Source organism: Ornithorhynchus anatinus, chromosome 19, assembly GCF_004115215.2.
Source record: "Ornithorhynchus anatinus isolate Pmale09 chromosome 19, mOrnAna1.pri.v4, whole genome shotgun sequence".
Taxonomy (NCBI): Eukaryota; Metazoa; Chordata; class Mammalia; order Monotremata; family Ornithorhynchidae; genus Ornithorhynchus; species Ornithorhynchus anatinus.
Window position 1 is genome coordinate 25,799,182 of NC_041746.1, and position 26,076 is coordinate 25,825,257.

Genomic DNA, 26,076 nt, shown 5'->3' on the forward strand with positions numbered 1-26,076 from the left:
CCATTATTGGGCAGGGATTGTCTCTGTTGCCGAATTGTACATTCCAAGCGCTTAGTACAGTGCTCTGCACATAGTAAGCGCTCAATAAATACTATTGATTGAACGGATGGGGAAAAGGGGAGAAGAATCCCAGGAGGACAGCAGGGTGGACACTGTGAGCCCGTTGTTGGACAGGGATTGCCTCTCTCTGTTGCCGAATTGTACATCCCAAGCGTTTAGTACAGTGCTCTGCACATAGTAAGCGCTCAATAAATACTATTGATTGAATGAATGGGGAAAAGGGAAGAAGAATCCCAGGAGGTCAGCAGGGTGGACACTGTGAGCCCGTTGTTGGACAGGAATTGCCTCTCTCTGTTGCCGAATTGTACATCCCAAGCGTTTAGTACAGTGCTCTGCACATAGTAAGCGCTCAATAAATACTATTGATTGAATGAATGGGGAAAAGGGAAGAAGAATCCCAGGAGGTCAGCAGGGTGGACACTGTGAGCCCGTTGTTGGACAGGGATTGCCTCTCTCTGTTGCCGAATTGTACATCCCAAGCGTTTAGTACAGTGCTCTGCATATAGTAAGCGCTCAATAAATACTATTGATTGAATGAATGGGGAAAAGGGAAGAAGAATCCCAGGAGGTCAGCAGGGTGGACACTGTGAGCCCGTTGTTGGACAGGGATTGCCTCTCTCTGTTGCCGAATTGTACATCCCAAGCGTTTAGTACAGTGCTCTGCACATAGTAAGCGCTCAATAAATACTATTGATTGAATGAATGGGGAAAAGGGAAGAAGAATCCCAGGAGGTCAGCAGGGTGGACACTGTGAGCCCGTTGTTGGACAGGGATTGCCTCTCGCTGTTGCCGAATTGTACATTCCAAGCGCTTAGTACAGTGCTCTGCACCCAGTAAGCGCTCAGTAACTACGATTGATTGACTGAATGAATGAATGGGCCGGGAATGTGTCTGCATTGCCCTCTCCCAAGCGCTTAGTACAGTGCTCCGCACGCGGTAAGAGCTCAGTAAATACGACTGAATGAAACACGATTGAATGAAAGGGGCCGGGGCGGAGTGGGCCGGGAATGTGTCTGTTAATTGTTTTACTGTCCTCTCCCAAGCGCTTAGAACAGTGCTCGCACACAGTAAGCGCTCAGTAAGTACGATGGAATGAAATTCGACTGAATGAAGGGGGGGGGGCAAGGGAGGAGTGGGCAGATCTGTTTATTGTTACAGTGACCTCTCCCAGGCGCTTAGTACAGTGCTCCTCACCCACTAAGCGTCCAATAAGTACGGCTGAATGAATGAATGAGTGCGGGGGCGGAGCTGATCTCCCCCCGCCTCTCTCCCCTCCCCCCAACCGGCTCCTCCTTCCAGCCCTGCCCTCTCCCCGCCCCCTCCCCCCGGTCGCCCCCCGGGCCACCGCCCCCAGCTCGCAGACGCCTCCAGGCTCCTCGGTCAGCCCGGCCTTCCCCGGGAGACCCCAGACCCCCAGTCTGCCCCGAGGGGTCGCTTAGGATCCCGGCCACCGCGGGAACAGGTAAGGATGGGAGCGGGACCCCGAGCTGGGGAGGGGGAGTGGGTGGGCTAGAGCAGGTCCTGGTGGGATCCCCTTGCAGACTTTTAGGGAGTGGGTGGGCTAGGGCAGGTCCTGGTGGGATTCCCCCTGCAGACTTTAAGGGAGTGGGTGGGCTAGACAGGACCTGGTAGGATCCCCCTGCAGACTTTTAGGGAGTGGGTGGGCTAGGGCAGGTCCTGGTGGGATTCCCCCTGCAGACTTTAAGGGAGTGGGTGGGCTAGGGCAGGTCCTGGTGGGATTCCCCCTGCAGACTTTAAGGGAGTGGGTGGGCTAGGGCAGGTCCTGGTGGGATCCCCTTGCACACTTTAAGGGAGTAGGTGGGCTAGATAGGTCCTGGTGGGATTCCCCTGCAGACTTTAAGGGAGTGGGTGGGCTAGGGCAGGTCCTGGTGGGCTCCTCCTGCAGACTTTCAGGGAGTGGGTGGGCTAGACAGGACCTGGTAGGATCCCCCTGCAGACTTTTAGGGAGTGGGTGGGCTAGGGCAGGTCCTGGTGGGATTCCCCCTGCAGACTTTAAGGGAGTGGGTGGGCTAGACTGGTCCTGGTGGGATCCCCCTGCAGACTTTAAGGGAGTGGGTGGGCTAGGGACAGGTCCTGGTTGGAATCCCCCTGCAGACAGCCTTCTCCTTCCTCTTCCACTTTAAGGGAGAGGGGTGAGGAAGGATCGTGGATGGGGAGGAGGAGAGGTACCCCACTGGATTTACTTTTCTTCAAGCAACCTGCGGGGCAGAGGGGCTTAAAGAGCACTTTCCTTGGCCCTCTCCCTCCTCCTCTGAGATGCTTTATTGGGGAGCTAAGAGGACTCAGTGTCCACCTAGAGCTTGGAGCGTTGGTTTCCCTGCGGGCCACATAGCCCACCCAAAAGCATCTTCCGAAAGAGCTGAGAGACCTGCTCGCTCCCATCCTCCAGTCCGGAGAGGGTGGGGATGGATGCCCGGATTTAGCTCCCCCTCCATCCTCCAGCACAGATTTCAATCTTTGGTCGCTTTAGTGCAAAAATCCACTGTTTCTCTAGGTGCACGCTTTGTTCTTGAAGCCAATAAAGTGTGGGGAAGAACGGTGTCCAAATGGGATGATTAGTCTGGAAAGAAATGAGCAAGTGGCTTCAGGACTTTGCTTTAGGTCGTATCTTTCCGACACACTGGATTCTGTTTGGGATTTAAGGGTCTGTGGTTTGCCGACTGGCTTGCTTAAACATTTCCTTCTGCAAGTCCAGGTCAGTAAAAGCGTAACATTAATAACCAGAGCACCAAATTGGTCCCTAGCTAGCATTCATTCTACTTTTATGTAAACTGAATGAATCAACTACCTTCACTATCTCTGGCCTCGGTAGGCACACCTCGCCTATTGCATTCAAACCCAGAAAGAGATCGATCCCCGGGGAGAAATTACTATATTAGAAAGTTTAAATACCGCCCTCTAAATCTGAAAAACCGATTACCAACAGCTGACCAAAAGAATACTGATTATAAAGAATTGAGACGGCTTTAGAGATTAGCACTCCTGAGAAAACTGGAAAGGCAATCGAAAAAAGAAGTTTTAATGACATTTAGATGGGTGACTTTTCCATCCCTCATTGAGAGAGGATCAATGCAAAAGTTTAGCACCTATGACTTTCTTCTGGAAGGTAAATTTGAAAATAACGGCCAAAGAATTTTTGCATGAATTCAAATCAGATACTCTGCCACTGTCTGTAAATGCAAAATATTATTGTTGCGGTTATATTTCCAGCAATTGTATGTGAAATGACACCCTATGAGACAGTTTAGGGAGAAAGAGCTGTTGGGCAAAAAGCCGACTAATAATTGATTGCAGGAGTCCGTAAATTTTCTGTGGGCAGGGAATGTGTCTCCCAACTATTATACTGTACTCTCCCAAGTGCTTAGTGCAGTGTTCGCACACAGTAAGCACTCAATAAATAAAATTGATTGTCAGTAATGAGCAGACATCAATCAGTCACTGGTATTTCTTCAGTGCTTACTGTATGCAGAACATTGTATTAAGTGTTTGGGAAAGTATGGTAGAGATAGCAGACACATTCCCTGCCCACGGGGAACTTAGAATCTAGAGAGGGAGACAGGTCTTTACAATAAATTATGGATATTGTACATTAGTGCCTGTGGGGCTAAGGGCGGGGGGCAATGTACAGTGCTTAAAGGGTAGATGTTTCCCATTTTGTCTCATTATCAGGCTATGGATTCGTTGGAAAATAGTGCTAGCGGCATGAACAAGGCTGTAGGCCAGGACTGAAAGACACCGGCAAGCTTGGGCTACAGAAAACCACCTGTCAAAAATCAAAAATCAACGTCCAGTGCAACAGGTTCTATATCTATAGACCATAGGGTAGCTTTTAAAAACGTAATTAATCCCACACATGATAGTCCCGTAGTGTGAGATTAACCGGTTTACTACTGCTGCGCATAATCTGCCACGGGTCTGACAATGAATTACAATTTTCCGCTGAATTTAAACACCGCCCAAAGTTTCTCCAGTGGAAAAGGAAGTAGGGGATGATTGATCTAGCCCTGCCATCTAGTGGCCTCATAACATACGTTTAAGAGAAGCAGCGTGGTTTAGTGGAAAGAGCACGGGCTTGGGAGGCAGAGGTTGTGGGTTCTAATCCAGCCTCTGCCAGATAGCAGCTGTGTGACTCTGGGCAGGTCACTTAACTTCTCTGTGCCTTAGTTATCTCATCTGTAAAATGGGGATTAAGACGGTGAGCCCCACGTGGGACAACCTGATCATCTTGTATCTACCCCAGCACTTAGAATAGTGCTTGGCACATGGTAAGCGCTTAATAAAGACCATCATCATTATTATAATTATTATACTATGTACCTCTATCTGCAATCTGGAGGATTAGGAATTGAAGAACAATTAACCACCAGCACACGTATTGTGGAGTGTGGGAACCTGGTGCTGTTTCTTCCTGATGGTAAAGTAATGAGGGAATGTCAGAGAAGCCCTAGAAATACAAAGCAGGATTTTGTAGTTCCCTTTCTCTTCTAAAGCAGTTTTCAGCAGCTTCCTGTCCTGTTCGAGTTCTCCCTTCTACCCCACAACCCCAAATTTATATTCCATCTTTCCCTTAACCCTGAGGTTAATACAAGAGAAGAGCACTGCTCTGAGAAGCAGGAAACATAGGTTCTAAGACAAGTGCTCTCTGGAGCTGGCTATAATATTCTTCTTTCCTTTAGCACTCTTAAAAACAACAACAATAGTCTAGGAAGACCTCTTGGAGGCCTCATCTCTCTCTTCTCCCACTCCCTTCTGCGTCACCTTGACTTGCTCCCTTGGCTCTTCCCTGCCCCTCAGCACTTATGTATATATCTGTAATTTTATTTGTATTGATGTCTGTTTCCCCCCATCCCCCCCAAGACTGTGAGCTCATTGTGGGCAGGGAATGTCACTGTTTATTGTTGTATTATACTTTCTCAAACGTTTAGTAGAATGCACTACACACAGTAAATGCTTAACACAATTGAATGTATGAATGATAGTGGTATTTAAGTGATAAGTGCCAAGCACTGTGCTAAGCACTGTGGTAGATACACGTGAATCAGGTTGGAGACAGTCACTGCTCACAGTAGGGCTCAGAGTCTAAGTAGGAGAGAGAACAGGTATTTAATCCCCATTTTACAGTTAAGGAAACTAAAGCCCAGAGAAATTCTGTGATTTGTCCAAGTAGGCAAAAGGATTAGCACCTGACTCTGCCTCAGCTTCAGTGCTCTTTTCACTAGGTCAAAGTTGCTTCTACATTGTTTTACCCTGCTATTTAGGATTGTTGATTGTGTAATTTACTGTTTTGTTTTTCCATTGTTACTGTTCCCTGGGTCATCACCTCTTTTAGTTCATAAGTACTTGATTTCCTGTGGGAAACCATTTTTTCTTCAATTCTTTAGTTTCACACTCATTTTTATGGAACTAATTAAGGGTGTTAAGCAGTTTTTTGAAGGAACATTGTGGATGCTTAGTATGCACACAGTAAGCACTCAATAAATACGTTTGAATGAATGAGGCCCTTCCCAGACTGACATATCTACATTTCACTCTAATGCAGTTAAAGAATACTCTCAGATTTTCTGACAAAAAATCACTAGCACTGAAGAAAGATCTTTGGGATATTATTTACCACTTACCTTCATTAGCTTTGGAGTTTCTAATAAATTATAACATGTCATTTGGGAAATGGTCTTTTTCTCAAAAAATATTCTAAAACTTATTTCTTCTTCCTCAAGGGCAGGTTACAGGTCATGGGGACCATGGAATACTTCCTGCTCTGGCTGATATTTACCTTCCAGGCATTGACCTTAATCAGAGGAACAGAAACGGAGCAGGATTTTAACTGGCACGTACGGAAAGTACCCCAGATTGTGAGCGAGAGGACTTTTCATCTTCCGAGCCCCAAATTCGAGGCAGAGGCCAGGATGGTGTTAAGCAGAGTGTGCGGGATTGAATGTCAAAAGGAACTGCCGAGGCCCAGCCTTTCAGAGCTGGAGGAAGCCCTCTCCTTTGAGACGGTCTTTGAGAACGGCACCCGCACCTGGACAAGAGTGAACGTCCAGGGCCTGGCGCTGGCGTCGAACACCACTGGCAGAGAAGCGCCCAGCCGGAGAAAGCGGCAGGTGTACGGCACAGACAGCAGATTCAGCATCACCGACAAGCGTTTCTTAAGCCACTTCCCTTTCAACACCGCTGTCAAGCTCTCCACGGGCTGCAGTGGCATTCTCATCTCCCCCAGCCACGTGCTAACCGCTGCTCACTGTGTTCACGATGGAAAGGATTACCTCAGAGGAGGCCGCAAACTGAGGGTGGGTGTGCTGAGAATGCGTTCTAAAGGTGCGGGGAGAGGGCGCGGGAGACCTGAGAGAAACAGGAGGGAAGCTCACAGGAAGAGCCAGAGGCAAGGGACCAAAGAGGAGCGGAAAGGGAGAGCCAGAGGAGGAAGGAGGAAGAAAGACTCCATACAAGGTCATCATAGAGTGGTGGCTGGCAAACGGTCTTTCCAATGGACCAGGGTCAAGAGCACCCAAATTCCAAAAGGCTGGGTCAGAGAAGCAAGCGGGGATGTGGTCTTGGATTACGACTATGCAGTCCTCGAACTGAAACGTCCCCACAAGAAGCAGTACATGGAACTGGGCATCAGCCCAACCGTCAAGAAGATGCCCGGAAGCCTGATCCATTTCTCGGGATTTGACAACGATCGAGCCGAGCAACTGGTCTACCGGTTCTGCAGTGTGTCTGACGAGTCCAGTGATCTCTTCTACCAATATTGCGATGCCGCCCCGGGCTCCACCGGCTCTGGGATCTATCTGCGCCTGAAAGAGCCAGACGAGAAGAAGTGGAAGAGGAAGATCATCGCCGTTTACTCCGGCCACCAGTGGGTGGATGTTGGAGGCGTCCAGAAGGATTATAATGTAGCTGTGCGTATCACCCCTCTTAAATATGCCCAGATTTGCCTCTGGATACACGGGAATGATGCTGACTGTACTTACGGCTGAGGAGAACCTGAAACTAGAGCAGCAAGGACCTAGTCACAACACAGAATTTAAAGCAGTTGCTGGAATTTGCAACCTAGGCAGTACGCTGTCCTCCTACACTACCAAGAGTAACAGTTCCACTGGGTACTGAAAAAAGTCACCTCCTCGGGTTACACCTGAAAACTGATGTTACAAAGGGTTCTTATGGTGGGATTAGTCGAATTTTGTGATTCTTTTAAAAGAATGCTTAAATATATATATAGTGGACTAGGCAGGCACTTGTACTTTTGTTAAATTGGAGTAAATTGAATTTGAAATTTTTATATCTTTGCTTTTTTGACAAACTCTGAATCCTCAAACTTTTATTACTGTGTGATTTCTCAAAAGACTTCTTCTCAGGGTTCTACTGTAATATCTAATATACACACTGCACGTAAACAGTACAACAGTGTCGTCAGAAGCCAGCAGATTGTGAAACTAGCTTACTTGGAGAACAATTCAGTTTTCTTTCTGAGGTATACATATCCAGCTCAAAAGCTAAATCTGCACCAGGCAACCCCAACACTAGTTTGAAAAGTTTTTGTTAAATCCATGTTTCTTAATGGCCTTCATCAAATCTGTCTCAACCAGTTGGTGACTTGTTACTAGAACTGTCACTATTTAGAACCAAAGGATTGGAGTACAGTAGGCTGAGGTTAGTTGAAGAGGACCTTTCTCTTTGTGTTTACTTTGGATTGACAGCTGCCACCTAAAACTACCTTGTGCTTAGCCTCCTAGCTGTACTCTGGCAACATCTACTCTCCCCATCCTTCCAGAAGCTGGATTAGGGTCAGGGGAAGGGAAAACCTTTAATGGTTTATCAGTCAAGCTACTGTGCTAATATAATTGTGGCAATTATGTGCTTAGTATGGACCAAACACTGGGGTAAATAGATATAAGATAATCAGGTCATACCCAGTCTCTGTCCAAACTTGGGGCTCACAGTCTAAGTAGGAGGGAGAAAAGGCATTTAATCCCCATTTTACAGATGAGGGAATTGAGGCACAGTGATGTTATGTGACTGGCCCAAAGTTACCCAGCAGGCAAGTGGCAGAGCTGGGTTTAGAATCCAGGTTCTGTGAATCCTAGGCCCAGGCCCTTTCCCTTAGGGCAAACTGCTTCTCTACTGTGATTGTAGGTACCAGGTTTGAGGAGAGAGTGGTAGGCCTTAAAACACCAGTCTTTATGTAAGTCAACTTGACAAAGGAATGCTCCATTGGTACATTTCTTTCTTCCCCTTATGCCTGGTTCCACACAGACATAACCACTCAAGAGCTTTATTAACGTGTGCCTTCATAGCAACTAGATGACAATGGATCTTGCACACTGAAAAATCACAAACTGCCCTTCACTGCTTTCTACAATATAGCCTCAAGAAAAATGAAGAAGTAGTTCCCTTTCTGGGAACAGGGATGAGGAATAGCATTCATGCTATCAAACACACCTAGTTTGAGAAATAGAAGATGAGAAATGTTAGGGATGCATGTTTTCCTTGTACTTGAGCATTATACTGAAGTAGATTTTGCTTGTGTATTAGTCAAAAGCACCTTCGGCAACAGCTATAGAGAAGCCACAAGGCTTTGCAATGTACCAGCTTCTGTCTCTGCCAGGCTATAAATTCCATTCATTACTATTATCAAAAAGTAGGTATTTTTCTGATAATTATTCTTCTCATGTTGCTACAGACAATATATTTTTGGTGCTAAGGCCTGGGCAACTTTTGTAATTCCTCTTGCTAACACATTCCATTTTCTGAAAATGGAGTGTTCATCTAGTGGGTTACTGTAATGAATTGGGTCCTGTTATCAATTCGGGACCTGTTCTACTCAAAGGAAGGCACTTTGACTCTTTCCACGTCACCCACTGAATGGTGCCGAAACAGAACGCATTGTATTAGGTTGAAACGATTTAGTAAATGTTTGTTTCTGAAGCACGTTTCTTTTAAGTGAGCTTACTTGTGGAATAATATTGTGTGTTCAAGTTTTATTGATTAGTGTGGTGTTTTATCATTGGTGCTAAATTGAGTGGAACACTCAATGTAAAAAATGAAAAGATTCAGGGTATAATTTAATCTTAATGTAATGATGAAAATGAATAGGTCAGGTTCACAGTTCTAGTTTAAATTGTTCAATGTTCCAGTTACTGCAGTAATTTATGTACAATTGCTTAAATGTGCATTATGAATTGGAAGAAAATGTAATTTTGAAGGTGTTTTGTTTTCTGTATTGCAAAATAAATCTGAAATGTTTAAGGAGTTCATTTAAATCCACAATGCCACATGATTAAAAAAAATCTAACACTTGATTTGCAGGGCTTTTGTTCTTGTCCCCTTTTTGGGCAACATATGAACCTTTAAAGGGATGGCTTCCATAAAAACAGCCTCAGCTCCTCAGTACTGCATTTTATTCAACTGAGGGATTCTTACTCAAAATAAGAGTATCATTTCCCTCTCAGTGAAGATTAATGCTGTTATCATGTCCAGTTCATGTCGTTTCCCCCTTCCTGTTAGGTCTCCAATGCAGATTTCTCACTTCAAACACTGGACACATGCCAGTTCCACTGTGGGTTAATGGTCTTCTGACAGGTTTCATCCACCCAAGTGGCTGTGGGGGACCCATGGCCTCAGTGACACTTCTACAGTTTGGGTGTGGGAGAAGTGGACAGGCAATAGCAAGAGCAGCAGCAGAAACATGGGAGCAGAAGCGTGAGGGACACCAGATGCTGTATGTCTGGGTTTGCCGCCCTTTGAGAACCTGCTGAATATTTTTCCCGATGCTTAGTGGTGAAAGAGGAGGTTGAACCTGTAGGGAATAGACCCAACTAGTCAGGTAGAGAACAGTCACTCCATGTGGTCTCTGCTGCTGTTGGTCACAATGACTCTTTGCTCTCATTTCATGGAATGCCCAATGCCAGACTGGATAAGATGCCTCATTCTGAATGGTCACTGTGGTTTCTGATTAAAAGTTTTTACCACCCTAAAACATCCCCCCACATTCATTAGAAACAGCTAATGACACACGATGAATTAGTATTGTCTATCTTTAAAGCCTTGAAAAGGGAGCAGGAAGCTCACCCGATCTGTTGAGAAGGTTACTGGCCAGTTATGTTTATTCACCACTATCCTGTGCAATCTTTTATGACAAGATGGTAGAAGATAGGTTCGGGAAAAATGTTAAATGAATGTAGTCCAACTCTGAAGAAACCCTGGGGGTAATTTGAGTTAATTCCTATTTTGAAAACAATTCTACAATGAAGATTGCAAAATCTGGTTAGATAAAACCCTAGAAGTATTGTTGGCAGGCAGGTGTTAAGAGCATCCACAAAATAAGGGCTCAATATGAATCCCAAATTGCGTGTAAAACAATTGCTCATGACTTTTAGATTGAAATCTCCATTAGAGGGCACTGTGCATCATAAAGTTGACATTTATGCCATTTTTAAACAGAAAACCAAAGATATAACCATTTAACCCTGCATTTCAAAGGCTGAGGGTATGCCTGATCTGCACTTCCTTCTACTATGTAAGAGTGTAGGTTTACTTCATATCAGTTAAAGTGCAGAACTTCAACTGAGGGAGCACTTTAGACAGGTGTGAGAGTTATCAGTTATTCCATGGGAGAAGACCAATTACCAATTAAAGAGACCACCAATATGAGTTCCTCCTCACACCCCAGACACAGATTAGATCAATGCTAGATTATTCACATCTCCATTATTCCACCATCTTCAAACCAAGTAGAGCATTCCCCCCACCCACAACACACACACACTCACTCCCTCTATTCTAGAAGTGGAAGTCCTAGGCCTTAAAATTTAAGATGGTCAGAAAGTGTACCTAGTGAAATAAATTGTGTCATCTAACAGTCATCTAACTTGACTGGCATCACTGAATTCCTGTTATCGTGGTGACAGTTTTCATGGCCTCTTTTATGGTTTACTTTTCATCAGTTCCTTTCATCTAGTGGCCTAAGTCTGTTAAAATTTAAAGCTCACTTTATCTCTTTGTTCATTTATTTCTTCTCCTTTGAGGATCTTGCTAGAGTTACTATCAGTGTTTCAACCTTAGATGCTCAGTTATCTCATAACAGTTACAATCAAATCATATGCCCTCGGTGATTCCTTTATTTTCCTATACTAAGAAACTAAGACCTATTCCACCCTTAATATCACTCACAATCTGGTGCTCATTAATTTTTTTTTAGGAAATACCTAATAAGTTAAATTCTTTTCCCTCTTTCTCCCCTGCCCACCCTATAGCCTGCCTTGAAGTCTTATTCATGTTCGACAACAGATTTCTACTAAGACAATTGCCTTTATTCTTTTCACGTTTTGCCTTAAGTCGAGCACTTGTACCTGTTGCCTTCATTTCTGGGTATCTGAATGTGTGTCAAAATTCTGTCACTACAAAGTAAAGCCATTTACATTATTTTCCTGCCCTTATGCCCTGAACAATCTAGATCTTCCTACTCTATCCTTCTCATTTAAGTGTGAATCCACTATATGTCTCAGTTTTTACAATTATATGGTAATTGTGATTCTAAGCTAAGGCTTCTATTTCATCCCCATTTGTTGTCCATGCTCCTGCTCTTTATATTTTAAAAGCCAGAGAAGTTTATCCCTTGTGATTTCCTCATGGTTTTTTTACCTAGAGTTTTCTAGTGTAGTCTAGATTTCAGGTCTCCCTAAAGGGAGACCCTGGGATTACACACACCCCATAAAGCACAAGGAACAGGAAACAGACTCAAGAATGAAGAAACTTTGCAATGAGGCTCAACATTAATTTGCAAATTCATAAGGCTTCTGTAGAAAGAAAGCTATAATCACTCTTGTAAAAACCCTGTTCTTCACCAAGAAAGCGGTGGTATTTTATTGTTATTGCTTCTGTTATCTTTCAGCAAAGCCTGTGGTATTTTATTGTTTCTGCTCATGTTAAGAGGGGCATACAGCTTTTCATTCCTCTTTGCTAAGTGGAGTGAGACTTTAGGCAATGCTCTGAAATGCTGTGTGGATCTAAACACAAAGTAATATCAGTGGTTTTCAAAAGGATAATTATATTCCATGTCAGAATTATCATTCTGTGGTTTTTGTTTTGCAACAGTTTAGCATTTTGAATCGTTATCCTGCCGTTTAACTGATCTTCCCTCTCAATACCTTGTGGTCACATTACTGTAAAATTCAATAAGGCAACAAGCCACTATGCAGCCAAAGTGCACTATCTCCCCCAAGGAAACCACAGCTGCAATCATTAAGCATGGTAACTGCATTAAACATCTTGATTGAGGGCGTATTTTGCCATTTGTCATATTGTACTGAATCAGCAGCCATTCACTTTTCTCTGTCAAAAATACAGATGTTTGAAAAGCCATCTTAAACTCATATCCCTAACTTAGACATTACTGTCTTACGCAGTCTGAACTAAAATATTACTCAACGGTAATATGACCCAAATGGAAGATTTATTCTGCTTGAGGAATGTGACAAGGCACTGCGTCCATCCTGATTTGCTTGTATTCACCCCAGGGCTTAGTACAGGGCATAACACATAGTAAGTGCCCAACAAATACCACAGTTATTATTACTACAAGATAATCAGATTGAACACAGACCTTATCTCACCCATGGCTCACAGTCTAAGTGGAAGGGAGAATGGAGATAGGGCTTGAAATCAGAGACAGGGCCTTGAGTGGGACAAACCCATTAACAGCAGCCAGGACCTACCTGTGTAAGGGCAGACAATGTGGCATGTCCAGTTTTCACACATCCATCTCATTGGCTAGTTGTGCTCTGAAAATGGAGCACGACTCCGAGGATGGTGGGACATTGCAGGCATGGGCTGTGCGAGGGCACTGTATGGGTAGACACATGAAATTCGGGGTTGGGTGGAAGCTTTTAGAGGTCAAAACCAATTCACCGGGCCACTCTACAGTGTCATCCTTAAAGAGAAGTCAGAAGAGAAAGTGCTGAGCTGTTCAAAGTGTACAATGATTTAATATTATGGGGGGCAGGGTGAATATTCAACAGGTGATGAGCACAATTAAATTGAATATTGGAAATTAATCACTTAGGCAAAATTACATCGACTTACCACAAATCCATTTGTCTAATCTAATTCAAAATTAACCTCAAAGGGAGAGGGAATTAGTATGATTCTAAGACATCACAGGATACCACTCTGTTTAATTTTTACTTTACAGCCCTTGGAATATAAGGAAAGGCAGTGGGATATACCGGGTATTTGTGCCTGGGTTTTTAATTTTATTACTAACACAATAATCTCATCTGAAAATAGCAGTCAGGAAGGGCGCTATAGTGTATTTGAAACAATTCTTCTGCGTTTATATCAAGGAGAATTCATCATTTAATTAGACTTATTTCATGCATGGCTAAATGAATTTGAGGGAAGCCTTCAATAATTGTGCTGCTTAACAGGCCATTTAGATTTAGCATCATGGCCAGGGAGCTACTAAACTCAAAAGTACATATCAAGTCATAAACTACTACCAAAAATACCAGTAAAAATAACTAGAATATAAACTCATCATGTCTCTGGCCTCAAGCTTTACTTTGTTTCAATTTATAAAGAAAAAAGAATTACTTTTAAAAAAAAATTTATATATAAGATCTCATTTACTATACCCTATATCAAAATGTTACTCTAGACTGTACTTTTGTACTCATTCAAATTTATTCTTAAAAAAGCAAGCCAGAAGCGTGGGTTACTGTGGTGACTGGCACTTTAGAACTAGAAATGAGAACATGAACCACCCTGTCTGAAACTGGATCTATGTAAGATCTAGTTATCATAATGCAGTCTGCAGTCAGTAGAGGCATTCTCAATAAATTCTCCAGAAAGAGGCAGTCTACAGTATTTTGTTGGAGAAATTTCAAAGCTAAAGGGACTGTTTTTAAGCTTCCAAATATACACAGAATTTTGTTAAATCCATTATGTGGATCTAGTTACTTTTCTGTAACCGGTGCATTCTTCAAACCCAATGCAACAATCTAGTACATAATTTTCAATTACACAATTAAAAGACAAAGTGTCATGTTTGCATTTTCTTTGTTCAAGGTGTTTATTGCATCTCGGAGGGCATATACATGCACTGGGTTTTTAAACCGAAATACAAAGAAAAGCCATTTTGAAATTAGCTTTAGGTAATTTTCCCCCTTACAGTGTATGTCATCCCCACAGTAAACTCAGATACAACCACTTTTAAATGGTACCATACATCGATTAAATAATTTGAAAGACTTAGGCCAACATCTTTCCAACCCAGTATGCTTTTACAAAGAGCTGCCAAGCCACTTGTAACACTGATCAACAGTGACCTCATTTATGCGTCAAAATCTTAAGCCAAGCCGTCAGCACAAACAGGATGAGAATAAACTAAAAATGAAAGGAACACAGTATGTACAGTAAAGGGTGTGGGTTTTCTGGATTGGTATGAATTCTAATCACACAGTACAAAAAAAACAAAACCCAAAAAACAAAAAAACCCAAAACCCTACTCAGCTCAGATAAGGAATGGAGAAACACTAGTCTACAATACATACACACACACACACACACACACACACACACGCACACAAAGCACTAAATAAACTGATGTACATACAAGCTGAAGTAAAAATGAAACTTCTGCAGAAATGCTTTGACTCCACGTGAGTGACTATGTCATAATCTGAAATCCCTTGTAAGATAGCACAACTATGGTTGCTCATTTAACTAAATAAATAAAACAGACCCTTTACTTACTTTCAGTGCAATCAATAGGAATGGATAAATAAGCCAATTTAGATGCAAAAACCTGTTAAACATAATTAAAATACATATCTTAAAATAAAGGGTGACAAATACAATGTTCTTCCAGACATGATTTTTCCATCTGGGTAAGGTAGTTTGAAAGAAGTATCATGGAAGGTTACCTTTATATTACTTTAAATAATATTTCTTAACATATACAGTGCCACAAAAATAAACATTTCCCACAATAATTGAAATTCCTGTGACTGGAAAAATGTACTCCACACCAAAAAAGGTTTGTCTATTAAGAGTGTTTTCCTTACTATCTGGTTTCATCAGGCACAAGATTTGAAACAGATATCCAGAAGGAAACAGAACTTGGGGAAGATTTTTAGGGTTTGTCCAAAAGTTATATACATCAAACCTTCAAAAACACAGACACATCGCTCCAAATGGCTTCACCACACAATAGCTGCATATTCTGTCCTGGGAATTAGGTCCAGAAAAGCACTAAAGGCATCAGAAACATACATCCATTGTTTAAATTGTAAAACACACAAATAACCCAAATACACCAAAATTTAGAGAATAGGGATAACAGCTAAAGTAGTACACATTCCTAATGTTCACTTTCACAGCTGTGCTACACATTTTTTTGGAAAGTATGAATAAGCATTGGGTTTGGTACTGGTGGCTCACTTTGAAACTCTGAGCATCAATCTTATATGTAGTCTCCAAACTCACTTTTTCTATCCAGTCACAAAAACTGCAGCTGTGAAAAAAAAAAAATTCCCAAGTTAGAAAACAGCTAGAATACAGAATGGCTGCTTCTCTTCCAATCTGTGTCCTCAAAATTATTTCAAGGCTCCTGGAAGACCAAACTGCAATTAATGAAATTTCAGTTCCGGATGTTACTATTCAAGCCACATGTAAAACATACAATTCAAAACATGGGCCCTGGCAAATTTGCTTTCCTTTCATGGGTTGTATATGCAAACAATTTCGATACACAGTTTCAAAATTATGAGAATGGGCCAAAAGTTACTGACAAAGATAACTTGAAAACTTTCAAAACACCTACTTAACCCAACTATGTCAGCTAAAACATGCAAAAGAATTTAAGAGACTCCAAATATTTATGGTTTACAATGCTTTGAATCATAATAATTATATGTTTAACTTTAAAAAAGTGATTTTAAAAAGAGGGTTCTAAAGTTCATTTGCTCTTTCCATTTAATTATATCCTGGATTGGGGTTACCAACTGGTGGGACAGTAGAATGGGAAAAGTTAATTTCCAGGACATACTTTTCAGCATTACCCACAAGACCTTTCTCCCATTGAGGTAAGGAAAGCTATAACTGCTTCTTTGGAGGTTTATAATTCTAGGCTTCTTCCCTCCCCCATCCCACAAGTGATCTATGCAACTTTCCTGTCCCTAAAACTCAGCGTCCCCCTACTGTCCCCTCCCCAGTTCTTCTATATTCAATATCTATTCTTTTAACTGGTTCATTTTAATGTTCAACACCATGGGCTTCCATCAGAAACCTCGCTGATGTTGAAATTGCCTTCTGGGGCAGCAAGCCCAAGGGGCTAGGGCTGGATCAGGGTCGGATGAGGTGAGAGTTTATAGCTGCAGTGGAGGAGGTGGTGGCGTGCAAAGATCCCTCCAGAAGTTCCCTCTCCCCTCTTCCACCTCCTCCACTTGCTCTTCTACCCAGGCTGGCATCACTGTGCATCCTCAGAGGGAGAGGTTGGTGGGGCAGCTTCTTAACTCAGTAACCATTTTCTACTCAGAATTTTTGAAGCATGCAATTCTCGAGATCCATTATGGCATAGTGGATATAGCACGGGCCTGGGAGTCAGAAGGTCATGAGTTCTAATCCCAACCCTGCCACATTTCTACTGTGTGACACTGGGCAAGTCATTTCACTTCTGTGTCTCAGTTACCTCATCTGTAAAATGGGGATTGAGACTTCCTGTCCCACGTGGGACAGGGACTGTGTCCAACCCGATTTGCTTGTATCGACCCCAGAGCTTAGTAGGGTGCTTGGCAAATGGTAAGCGCTTAATAAATACTACAATTATTATTGTTAATCTCATTTCGCTAGACTGCATGCTTGGCATAAGCACTGAGGGCTATGGGTGGCAGAGGAGACCACCCTAAGGAGGTGTGGATCATTTTTTTCCAACTTCAGGGCAGTCAAACATCTGAAGGCAGCCCTATTCCCACACCATTCCTGTCCCCCCGGCTTGGTAGCTCTCAGAAGTTGGGAACAGCTAGCCGGAGAGTGAGCAACAGGAATGTCCTTTGAGAACTCAGGTGCCCTGAACCTATTACATAAAGTCAGTTAAATCAGGTGTGAGGGTTACCAGAGGTCCAGAAAGCCTTGGGATCTGGGCAGGGGTAGGCCAGAGGGTGGGATTATTTCCATGGCAAATCAGCAAAGTGGAAGCCCAAGCAGCCTAACCTGGAGAAGTGACTTCTGCTAGGCTGACGTAGGATCTTCCCGGGAGACCTAGTGGTGAAAAAGTTCTGAGTAGTTATCAAGACATAAGTCATGATAAGGGAAGAAGGCTGACCAGGCCTTGAGAGCCATAACCAATTAGCAGCATGCTCTCTGAAAGCATCACCTCATGAAGAGGAAGCCAGTCAGTTCAGGAAGTTTTCCAAGGTTGGGGCGGATCTGGGCTTGTGGAAAACCAATGCTAGGGGGCTATAACATCATTAGAGGACCCCTTGGGGAGGCACGAGAGGATCTGGAGCCATCAGTAAGTGTGTGTGGGGTGGGAGTCACAATTCTGTAGAACCACAGTGACCCACGCCCCTCAGAACCACAGCCCAGATGCTAGGGTGGCAGGTCAGAATTGATGACTCCTCTTGAGGTACTCAAGTTTGGAGGTTTCTCAGGCCACAGTCAAGTGCCTGATGGAACCCTAAACTAGCTCAGGACCAAGGGCTTAAGACAGAGCCATATTTGACCGGGAATCACGAAGAGCAAACTGCCAAGCTGGCTTTATTGGGTCTTTCCAGGATGTAATCCTCTAATCTGGCCACTTGCCTACCTCATTTCATCCACAACAAAATAGAAAAAGGAAAGAAAGTGATGCATAGGGATTTAGCCTCCTCTACTGAACACAGAGTATCTTGGCATTGTTTACACAACACATTGATGACCGAGCAGTAGGGCACACTTCAAATACAGAAGATAAATGACAGGTTTGTTTTAAATTGTTCTTTTCCTTGAACAAATAACTGCTACCACAACGGGGACAAGTGGAAACCTGAAAACCTTGAAACTACTACTGAAGGTTTTCAAATAAAGTTCTCTTCGGAGTAGTAGTCAGTGGGGAGCCTTTTTCCTAAACTGATTTTTAAAATCACATGCACTGTTAATGAAAGCATTCCAAGAATGACAATTCAATCTACAATCCATGTAATAATAATAATAATTAATAATAATAATATTTGTTAAGTGCTGACTATGTGCCAGGTTGTCCCACGAGGGGCTCACAGTCTTAATCCTCATTTGATAGATGAGGTAACTGAGGCACAGAAAAATGAAGTGACTTGCCCAAAGTCACACAGCTAAGCAGCGGAGCTGGGATTAGAACCCAAGACCTGTGATTCCCAAGCCTGTGCTCTTTCCACTAAGCCATGCTGCTTCTCATCTCATAAACAAAAATGCTACTAGTGGTCTTCCATTCCCAAATAACCATTCAGCTACAGTGCCTTTACTTCATTTCTAAACAGATAGATAATAAAAACTGGTAGCCATCTGTTGCAAATAAGCTTGTTACACAGGTCAAACTCAATGTCAGACTCAAGAGTACCTTAAATTGTCTACAAGAAATCCTTGATGTTTAGATCCGCTAATGGGTCCTTTGTTGGAGGTTTCTTGGGACTCTGAGTGGCAGGTGTAGGGCTTGGAGAAAGCTAACAGAAGAAAGGCCAGCCAAGGAAAGCAGGAAAAGAAAAACAGGGACACACAAGTATTAGGCAGAACACATACTACAGGTAACAGACAAACTAAAGATTAGATGCCTAGGTTTACAAAAACAGTGCCATACTCAGTGAAAATGCTACATTACACCCTGGATTGGGACAGTATATTTTAGATGATTGATTTCATTTTAAACATTTGAATACTTTTGAACTTAAGTAGAGTTTAGCAATGCCAACTAGTGTCATTGTGCAGATATTTCCATTTCTTCTAACTTAATACAACCCAGGGGCATTCAGTATGCAGCCTAAAATAATCAATCTCACTAAATAAAAAAAATACCCCAAATTATTAGAGTTAAGAATGTGTTTGACAATCACATGGTCATATTTATGGAAACAATATGAGAGGAAATGATTTTCAAGAAGGAACTTAGTTTTCAGGGACCAGCAAAATATTCTAGATCATATAAATCAGAGAATTAAAAAAATGCTAACAGTTGAGAAGGTCCCCTTGATTTCAACCTATCAGCTCCATCATGCCTCTATTTTATGATCTGATAAGGATACTTATGCTTTTTCCTTGTTCCTTGTAAAACCAATTTTCATCTCCAGATGAAAAGGACACCTCTACAGCACTTATACACATATACTCATTCTCAAATTGCTTCGCTTACCTGTAGTTTAACATCTATTTCCCCACTATACTGTGAGTTCTTTAAAGGCAGGGATCGTGTCTACCAATTGGCCTGTACTCTCCCAAGTGTTCGGTAAATGCCACTGATTATTGTCAGAAACAGATTATTGGGAAACAGTGTTGTGCAGTGGAAAGAGCCCAGGCCTGGGAGTCAGAGGTTCTGGGTTCTAATCCCAGCTCCAGTACTTGTCTTCTGTATGGCAAGTCATTTTCACTTTTATGCCTCAATTCCATCATCTGCACAATGGGGATTCAATCCCTGTTCTCCCCCCTACTTAGACTGTGAGTCCCACGTGGGATCTGATAAACTTGTATCTACCTCAACGTTTAGCACAGTGTTTGGCCCATAGTAAGCACTAATTATATTATTAGATTAATAACAACCAACATGCTCAACTTGTAAATGCTTTTAGGAACCTTGCCATACAGTAATATTGTCAAGAAGAGGAAAAAAATAAGAGCTACACTTGATACAGTTGATGCCTAACACACTTCCAAAGCCTCAATCCAAGAACTTGGACTATCTCCCGAGAATATCTTGTATTTTATATAACTAAAAAAGGGGGGGTCTGATTTAATCAGTCAAAAAATAGAATAGTTTCTTAAATGCAACTTTGTTGATGATGAAATCAGAAAATTGCTGCATGCATTGTCAGAACAAGTTAAGGATATGGCAAGTTAAGCAGGTAGCTGGAGAGGGCATTGGACTGGGAGTTATATTCCCAGCTTTGCCAAGGATTAGCTGTGTGGTCTTCACCATATCCTTCACGCCTCTTGGCTCTCCATTGGTAAGATCACTCTCCGCATTCAACTTCCTCTTAGAAATAGCATGTGGATATGGCAAATCATTTTCCCTTTAAGTTTCTTAGAAGAAAACTACCTTATTAATTCAAGATATTACTATCAAAACAACCAATAACCTCAAGTGAGTTTACTGAACAAACCCAACAGCACCACACTAGGAAAGTCAGAAAAAGGAGTCAGCAAGTCACTTCTACCAGAGAGATGTAATTTAGGAATATAGTATTAAGACATTGAAACATTTTAAATAAAATTTTGGAACAACCAGAGGGCCTTCTCTTCTATGACAAGGCCCTGTTAAACTCCTGTCACACACAAACATAACATGTCCCATCAAGACATGCCATAGCCCAAAGATGCTATTCAAGTTTATAAATACAATTTGAATCAAACATCGTACTTTCTTAATTTTCTTTAATAGTCTCTCATCAAGTTGTAAACAACCAGGACACAATGTGCCAGAGTGACAGATGGCATTTGTGTAAGGGCAGCTTCAACTGAAAAATACTCTGCTTCTTGCCAGGGTTATCCAACTTCTACCAGCTATAAATCTAACCAATCTAAATCCTGCCAAATGGAAAAAGATGAGTTTTGAGGAGCTTAAAAATTCATAACTTTCCAAATTCATAAAAGAATTTGGGGATTCTCAAAACTTATAGTCTGTTCATTAATAATATGCAAATCTGAAAAAAAGAATTAACACCATGCCACTTACAGGTATATATTTTCATTCAGTGTTACATACATTGGATGAGGGCAGGTATTTCAGGGTAATCAAAGCTATGGGAGGGGAGATTTCTGGAAAGCATGCCTATGGACCACGGGTTTATCCTCTTGGGGAAGGATAGACTGATTTTGTGTGATACTGACACTAGTGAATACTCTATTACAATGAACATGACAATGATGTTGATGATGATGATACGTAGTGCTATTATGAAAAGCGAGGATGAACGCCCTCAAGGAGGTACGTTGACAATCTCATTCCCAAGCAAAGGCCAACAGTGGCCAGGAAAAGTGTTGGAAATTTCTTAAAGGAGACAGCAATGCCCTGACTTCCCTCTATGCCCTCGCTCACCCAGCTGCCCCTGGTTTCCAACCAAGCCCTTCCACCTCTGGCAGGAGCGGTCCACAGAATAGACTCTGAGCAGGGCCGCTGTTTTATTCCAAGTCTGTTCCACGTTGACCACGTTATGTCCTTAAGGTTTCAGTTTTAACTTACGGAACACTTACTTGTGCACCTGGACCGGAGGCGGCTCCAAACGGTGGCCTCATCATGGGCTGTGCAAACATAACAGGCTGCTGGGGCATCAGGGGCACACCGCCGCCAGCAGCAGGAGGCTGAGGAATGATTACAAAAGCGGAGGAGAATGGTCAGGGCCTTGAGCACCGTCACTGCAGTGGACTTATCGGTAAAGGAGAGTGCACTCACCATTCCAAATCCTGCTCCTGGCTGGGCTCCAGATGGGGCTCCGGTCCCTGGGGGAACTGAACTAGCTGGAGGTACAGTTCCTGGCTACAAACACACACACACAAATTCAAAATATGAACCCCCTACTATGGAGCATTAAAAATAAATCTCCCCACCCCGGATCAAAGATGTCACATTTGCTCATCTAAACATCTTGCCTAACATGGTACAAGGAGTTTGCGGTCCATCTGTGCACTTCATCTGTGACTGTGTTGTAGCTCTCCCCTGCCTTTCGGCTCCTCACCTCTCCTTTTCTTTCTCATTACACAATTATGAATGTCCAGAATTCTTTGAGAATAAATGCACTGTTCATCCCACACAAGGAAGAGGCTAGAGAAGATACCGTGGTACTTCTCACCCCCAAAACTTTTTTCCTTAGTGCATTGTGGCTCTAGCACCTATTATTGTGAAATGAAATCTGGAAAATGTACACATTCTCAGTAAGGAATGAGGAAGGGGCTATTTTGCTGTGCCTTGATCTTGCCAACTATGCTCACAACCAGAGTGAGTGGTTGTCAGTAGTGGCATATTCATATGTAAAGGGGAGTTACAAACTCTCAAACAACCCGAGTCTGCAAGATTAATGATCAAAATATCCTTGAGGTGCCAAATGAGACTTCCCTGCAGAGGTACAACAAAAGGACCCTTCTCAACATTGATATCCTGGACAGATTGGGGCTAAGGCAAATCAACGACCCATAATGGAAATTATTTTCTTCTCTGACCCTTCCACTGCCCTGTAATATCACATCTTCCCATCTACCTCCTTTATCCTCCCACTTTTTTTTTTTTTTTAAACAAGCTTGATGCTCCTGCCTCTGCCCCACTCACACCACAATGGGAAAAACTGGCTCATTTTAGACCATCTGCTCATCAGATTCTGACAGAGCAACTGAAACCCTGTCCTTCAAGGTCTCTGATTCTACCCTTGGGAATGCTTGAAATCATCAAAAAGAAATACCCTCAGCCCTTCCACAACACGGGTTCTCAGTATATGCCTTGCATAGATGGTGTCAGGAAATCAAGGAGGGTTCTTCTTACAACCTGCGTCTGTTTGGATACAACGCAATGGGATGTGGGAAGAAACTGTTGTGCCCACACATGCACTGATGAATCAAGATGTGTGTACTATAATATGAATTTTTATTATTACGATGGTATTCATTAAGTATTTACTGTATGTGAAGCACTGTTCTAAGCACTGGGGTAGATACAAGTTAATCAGGCCAGACAGAGTGTTTTTTCCACATGGGGCTCACAGTCTAAGTAGGAGGGAGAACAGGGACTCCATGTGGGGTTCACTGAAAATGCAAGCTCCACATTGTGGAAGAACTGAATGCAATCACAACCCTCCCCTTTCTTTGCACCGAAAATGAGGCTGCAAATGAATCTAGCCTAGTGGAGAGGAAACAGACCTGGGAATCAGAGGACCTAGGTTCTAATCATGCTCCACCACTGGCTTGCTGTGTGACCTTGAACAATTCAGTCAACTTCTCTGTGCCTCAATTTCTTCAACTGTAAAATAGGGCCTCCTTCCCTACTGGAGGGTGTCTGACCTGATTATTTTCCATTTAATCCAGTGTGCTTAGTACAGAGTTTGGGATTTCACCCCATTCTTGGTTCCAAAGAACTGTTAACTCTTGTATATATCCATAATCTATTTTAATGTCTGTCTCTTCCTCTAGACTCTAAATTCCTAGCAGGCAAAGCTTATGTCTACCAATTCTGTTGTACTCTCCCGACCACTTAGAGTGCTCTACACACAGTAAATATTCAGTAAATATGACTGACTGAAGCACTGTAAGTGCTGAACAAAGGTCTCTATTATTATTATATGCACTTCAGAAACACATGAATTTAAGCTTTTTCTTTGAAATTAGCTCTGGTTTTGCCCCACCCAGGCATTTAACCCCTTTTCTTCCACCATTCCTCTTCAGTGTTTGGGCCTTTTTCCTCTGTTCCTTTACACCTGGAACATATGCCCTTCCCTTAACAACCAATCAACATCTGACTCTTACTCTTACTTTATTTGTAAAGTGCTTCCTGGACCCCTTCTGTCATCTGATTTTCAGTAAGATAATCAAAAAATCATTTTTAAAAAAACAAGCTCCCATTATCATGTATTTGCCTCTTTAATGTTTGTTTCATTTCTCCTGTATTTTCATAGTCAACTTTCTCTCTAACATTTTATTATTCCTGTATACCTTTGAATTTAGACTGTAAACTCAGATTTCACATTCTAAATAACTTAGAAAAAAGAGTAGATAGCAAATATTTGGAATATTAGGAAAATTAGTGAACTAATCAAATTTTTAAAGTACATGGGTTTTAGATTTATTTAATCTCTCCCACCTCACTTTGAATTCAGATTCTCTCACAGCATTATTGGTCTTCTAGAGTTAGCATTTAGAACAAATTCCAAGGTAAAAATTCGCTTTATTCTCCGAGGGTCTTAGAATATAAGCTAGAGGAAAAGAAAAACCCCAAATTTCACTTAAATATCTACTACAGTATTTTCACTTGCCTTCCTAAAATGTCCATTATTTAAGAAAGACAAAGTCCACATCTGTCTGGGAAAACTATCAAACACTACTGGTATTCTATCAAGTTCATTATTCAATAATCTACTGTTTGGATGCAATTTAAAATGATAGACACTGGGATAATAACCTGGACTTTAATAGCTAAGAAAAATCTACTGGGGAACTGGGGGTTTTATTTAATCCAAATTGAAATGTGAAAATATATCAGGTTCCCTCAGCTATTGGTGAGGTCATAATAAATGCCGTCTGACTAACATCCCCTAAAACAACAACTGCTACCTGGCACCAATAGTTTTAAAATTACAAGTTTAATGGAAGCTTACTAGAAAATGCTTTGCTAAACTGCCCAGTCTGGTATACAGCAAGTCCCTCTTGTTCAGCCGGATTTTCCTTTCTACATTCCAGTCCAAGCTACTATTCCTACCACTGTTCTGAGCTCAGGATATGTATTCTGCCTAGAGACTCCTCTGGGCACAAAAACCTGCAGCCCAAACTTCAGGTTAATGTCCCTGCCTGGGGCTAAACCTCAGGCAAGTTTAGCATCCCTGGAGATTCTAAATTCAGCACAGTGCAGCAGTAAAACTGTGCCTTCCCCTCCAATCTGCCTTTTGCTGTGGGTAATTATTCTCTGGCCTTCATTTTGAAAAACAGTGGTTCCCCTGATCCCAATATGGTCTCAGTTTATGGACCACTGAGGAAGGAAGCATTGGCTAGTTATTGAGTAGCCAGTGGCCATGGAGATATTTGCTTCAAGCAGAGAATCCAGGAGAGGTTCAGAGGGAAAGATTTCATTCTTCTGAGACCCAGAGAGAATAGTGCTAAATTGTTTAATAATTTCTTAGTTTTCAGTTAATAGTTTAATAGTCAATATTTATGAGCAGTTGGGCTATGAACCAGTTCATAAACTCTCAATCCACCTAGCTTAAAAGCATAATCTTGTCACATTGTCAATCTTCATGAAAATTAATGACTAGGAGATCACATCTAAATCCCATGTGTGTTCTCTGACAGAGTGAAAGTGACAGAATTAATATATCAGTAGTTTTCCACTGCAATTACACTGGCTTCAAAACCTTCCATTAAAGGTAAGCTGTTAGTATTTTCAGGCCTAGTTGAAAAAGCCTAGAGAAGAATTAGTAGAACTTTAAAATGAAAGATCACTTACATAACAGTAAATTGCCCAACCTTTCTAGTAAGAAGAAGAGGTTTCAATTACAACTTATTCAGATGGCAAAACAGCCACAACAAAATAGTAATTACTGTCAGTAAGACTTTGGCTGAAGATATGCAAAGCTTTCCTAAACTATTAACTGTCCAAACATGAAACTGCTTTGATATCTGATACTCCAAGAGAATACTCTGAAATCACCAAGCCATTTGATTTCTTTCCTTCTTATATACAGAAAGTCAGTGAAATGAGGAAAATGTGTGGACATCTTGTCTTAGTGAAGTTTCTGTAAACTGTCTGAAAACATCTTCAAGAAGCAAGAAAAACAATGTGTGCAAGCATTTTTTTCTTTTGCATATCTTTCTGGAAGTCCAAAACTTGAGCTACCTGAACAAAGGTGAGCAGTTAAAACTTACCAATGTGCCACTAGGCGGCACACCAGTTGACCACGTTGCTGGTGCTACTTTGGGCTGCCAGTTGGCTCCACCTGTTAATTTCTTTTCCCCAGCATTCCACTGAAGATCACCCCTAAAATAAGAGAGTTAAAGATTAAAAACTAGCTTGAAAGGAACATTTGAATCAGATAATAGGGGAAGCTCTGCCTTGTATTTGAAATGAGGAAGACCGATGCA

General features: G+C 42.1%; 2 protein-coding genes across 16 annotated transcripts in view; one reads left to right on the plus strand and one right to left on the minus strand.

Annotated features, from left to right (window-relative positions):
• Positions 1 to 1,426: 1,426 nt before the first annotated feature.
• Positions 1,427 to 7,361, plus strand: PRSS35 (serine protease 35). Of its 3 annotated transcripts, none has more exons than XM_007670725.3 (3): positions 1,427 to 1,522; positions 3,751 to 3,880; positions 5,799 to 7,361. In XM_007670725.3, the coding sequence occupies exon 3, from the start codon at positions 5,814 to 5,816 to the stop codon at positions 7,059 to 7,061; it is 1,248 nt and encodes a 415-aa protein (XP_007668915.1). In that variant the 5' UTR covers positions 1,427 to 1,522; positions 3,751 to 3,880; positions 5,799 to 5,813; the 3' UTR covers positions 7,062 to 7,361. The 3 variants fall into 3 exon arrangements, with proteins under 3 accessions (XP_007668915.1, XP_028902792.1, XP_007668916.1); XM_029046959.2 differs by having other exon boundaries at positions 5,804 to 7,361; XM_007670726.3 differs by lacking the exon at positions 3,751 to 3,880.
• A 6,761-nt stretch (positions 7,362 to 14,122) lies between these two features.
• The window catches only part of SNAP91 (synaptosome associated protein 91), an 85,279-nt gene continuing 73,325 nt past the window's right edge, over positions 14,123 to 26,076 (minus strand). For 12 of the 13 annotated variants that reach the window (XM_029047447.2, XM_029047452.1, XM_039914796.1 and 9 more), the window contains 5 exons: positions 25,861 to 25,972; positions 21,695 to 21,778; positions 21,496 to 21,603; positions 18,656 to 18,758; positions 14,123 to 15,595 (listed from right to left, as the gene is read on the minus strand). In XM_029047447.2, coding sequence (XP_028903280.1) covers positions 18,666 to 18,758; positions 21,496 to 21,603; positions 21,695 to 21,778; positions 25,861 to 25,972 — 397 coding nt within the window. In that variant the 3' untranslated portion in view covers positions 14,123 to 15,595; positions 18,656 to 18,665. The remainder of the gene's footprint in view (positions 15,596 to 18,655; positions 18,759 to 21,495; positions 21,604 to 21,694; positions 21,779 to 25,860; positions 25,973 to 26,076) is intronic. The other variant, XM_029047451.1, reaches the window with a different exon arrangement.

Excerpts from the sequence above, each read along its gene's own strand:
- PRSS35 (XM_007670725.3), top strand. The coding sequence starts at position 5,814 with ATGGGGACCATGGAATACTTCCTGCTCTGGCTGATATTTACCTTCCAG.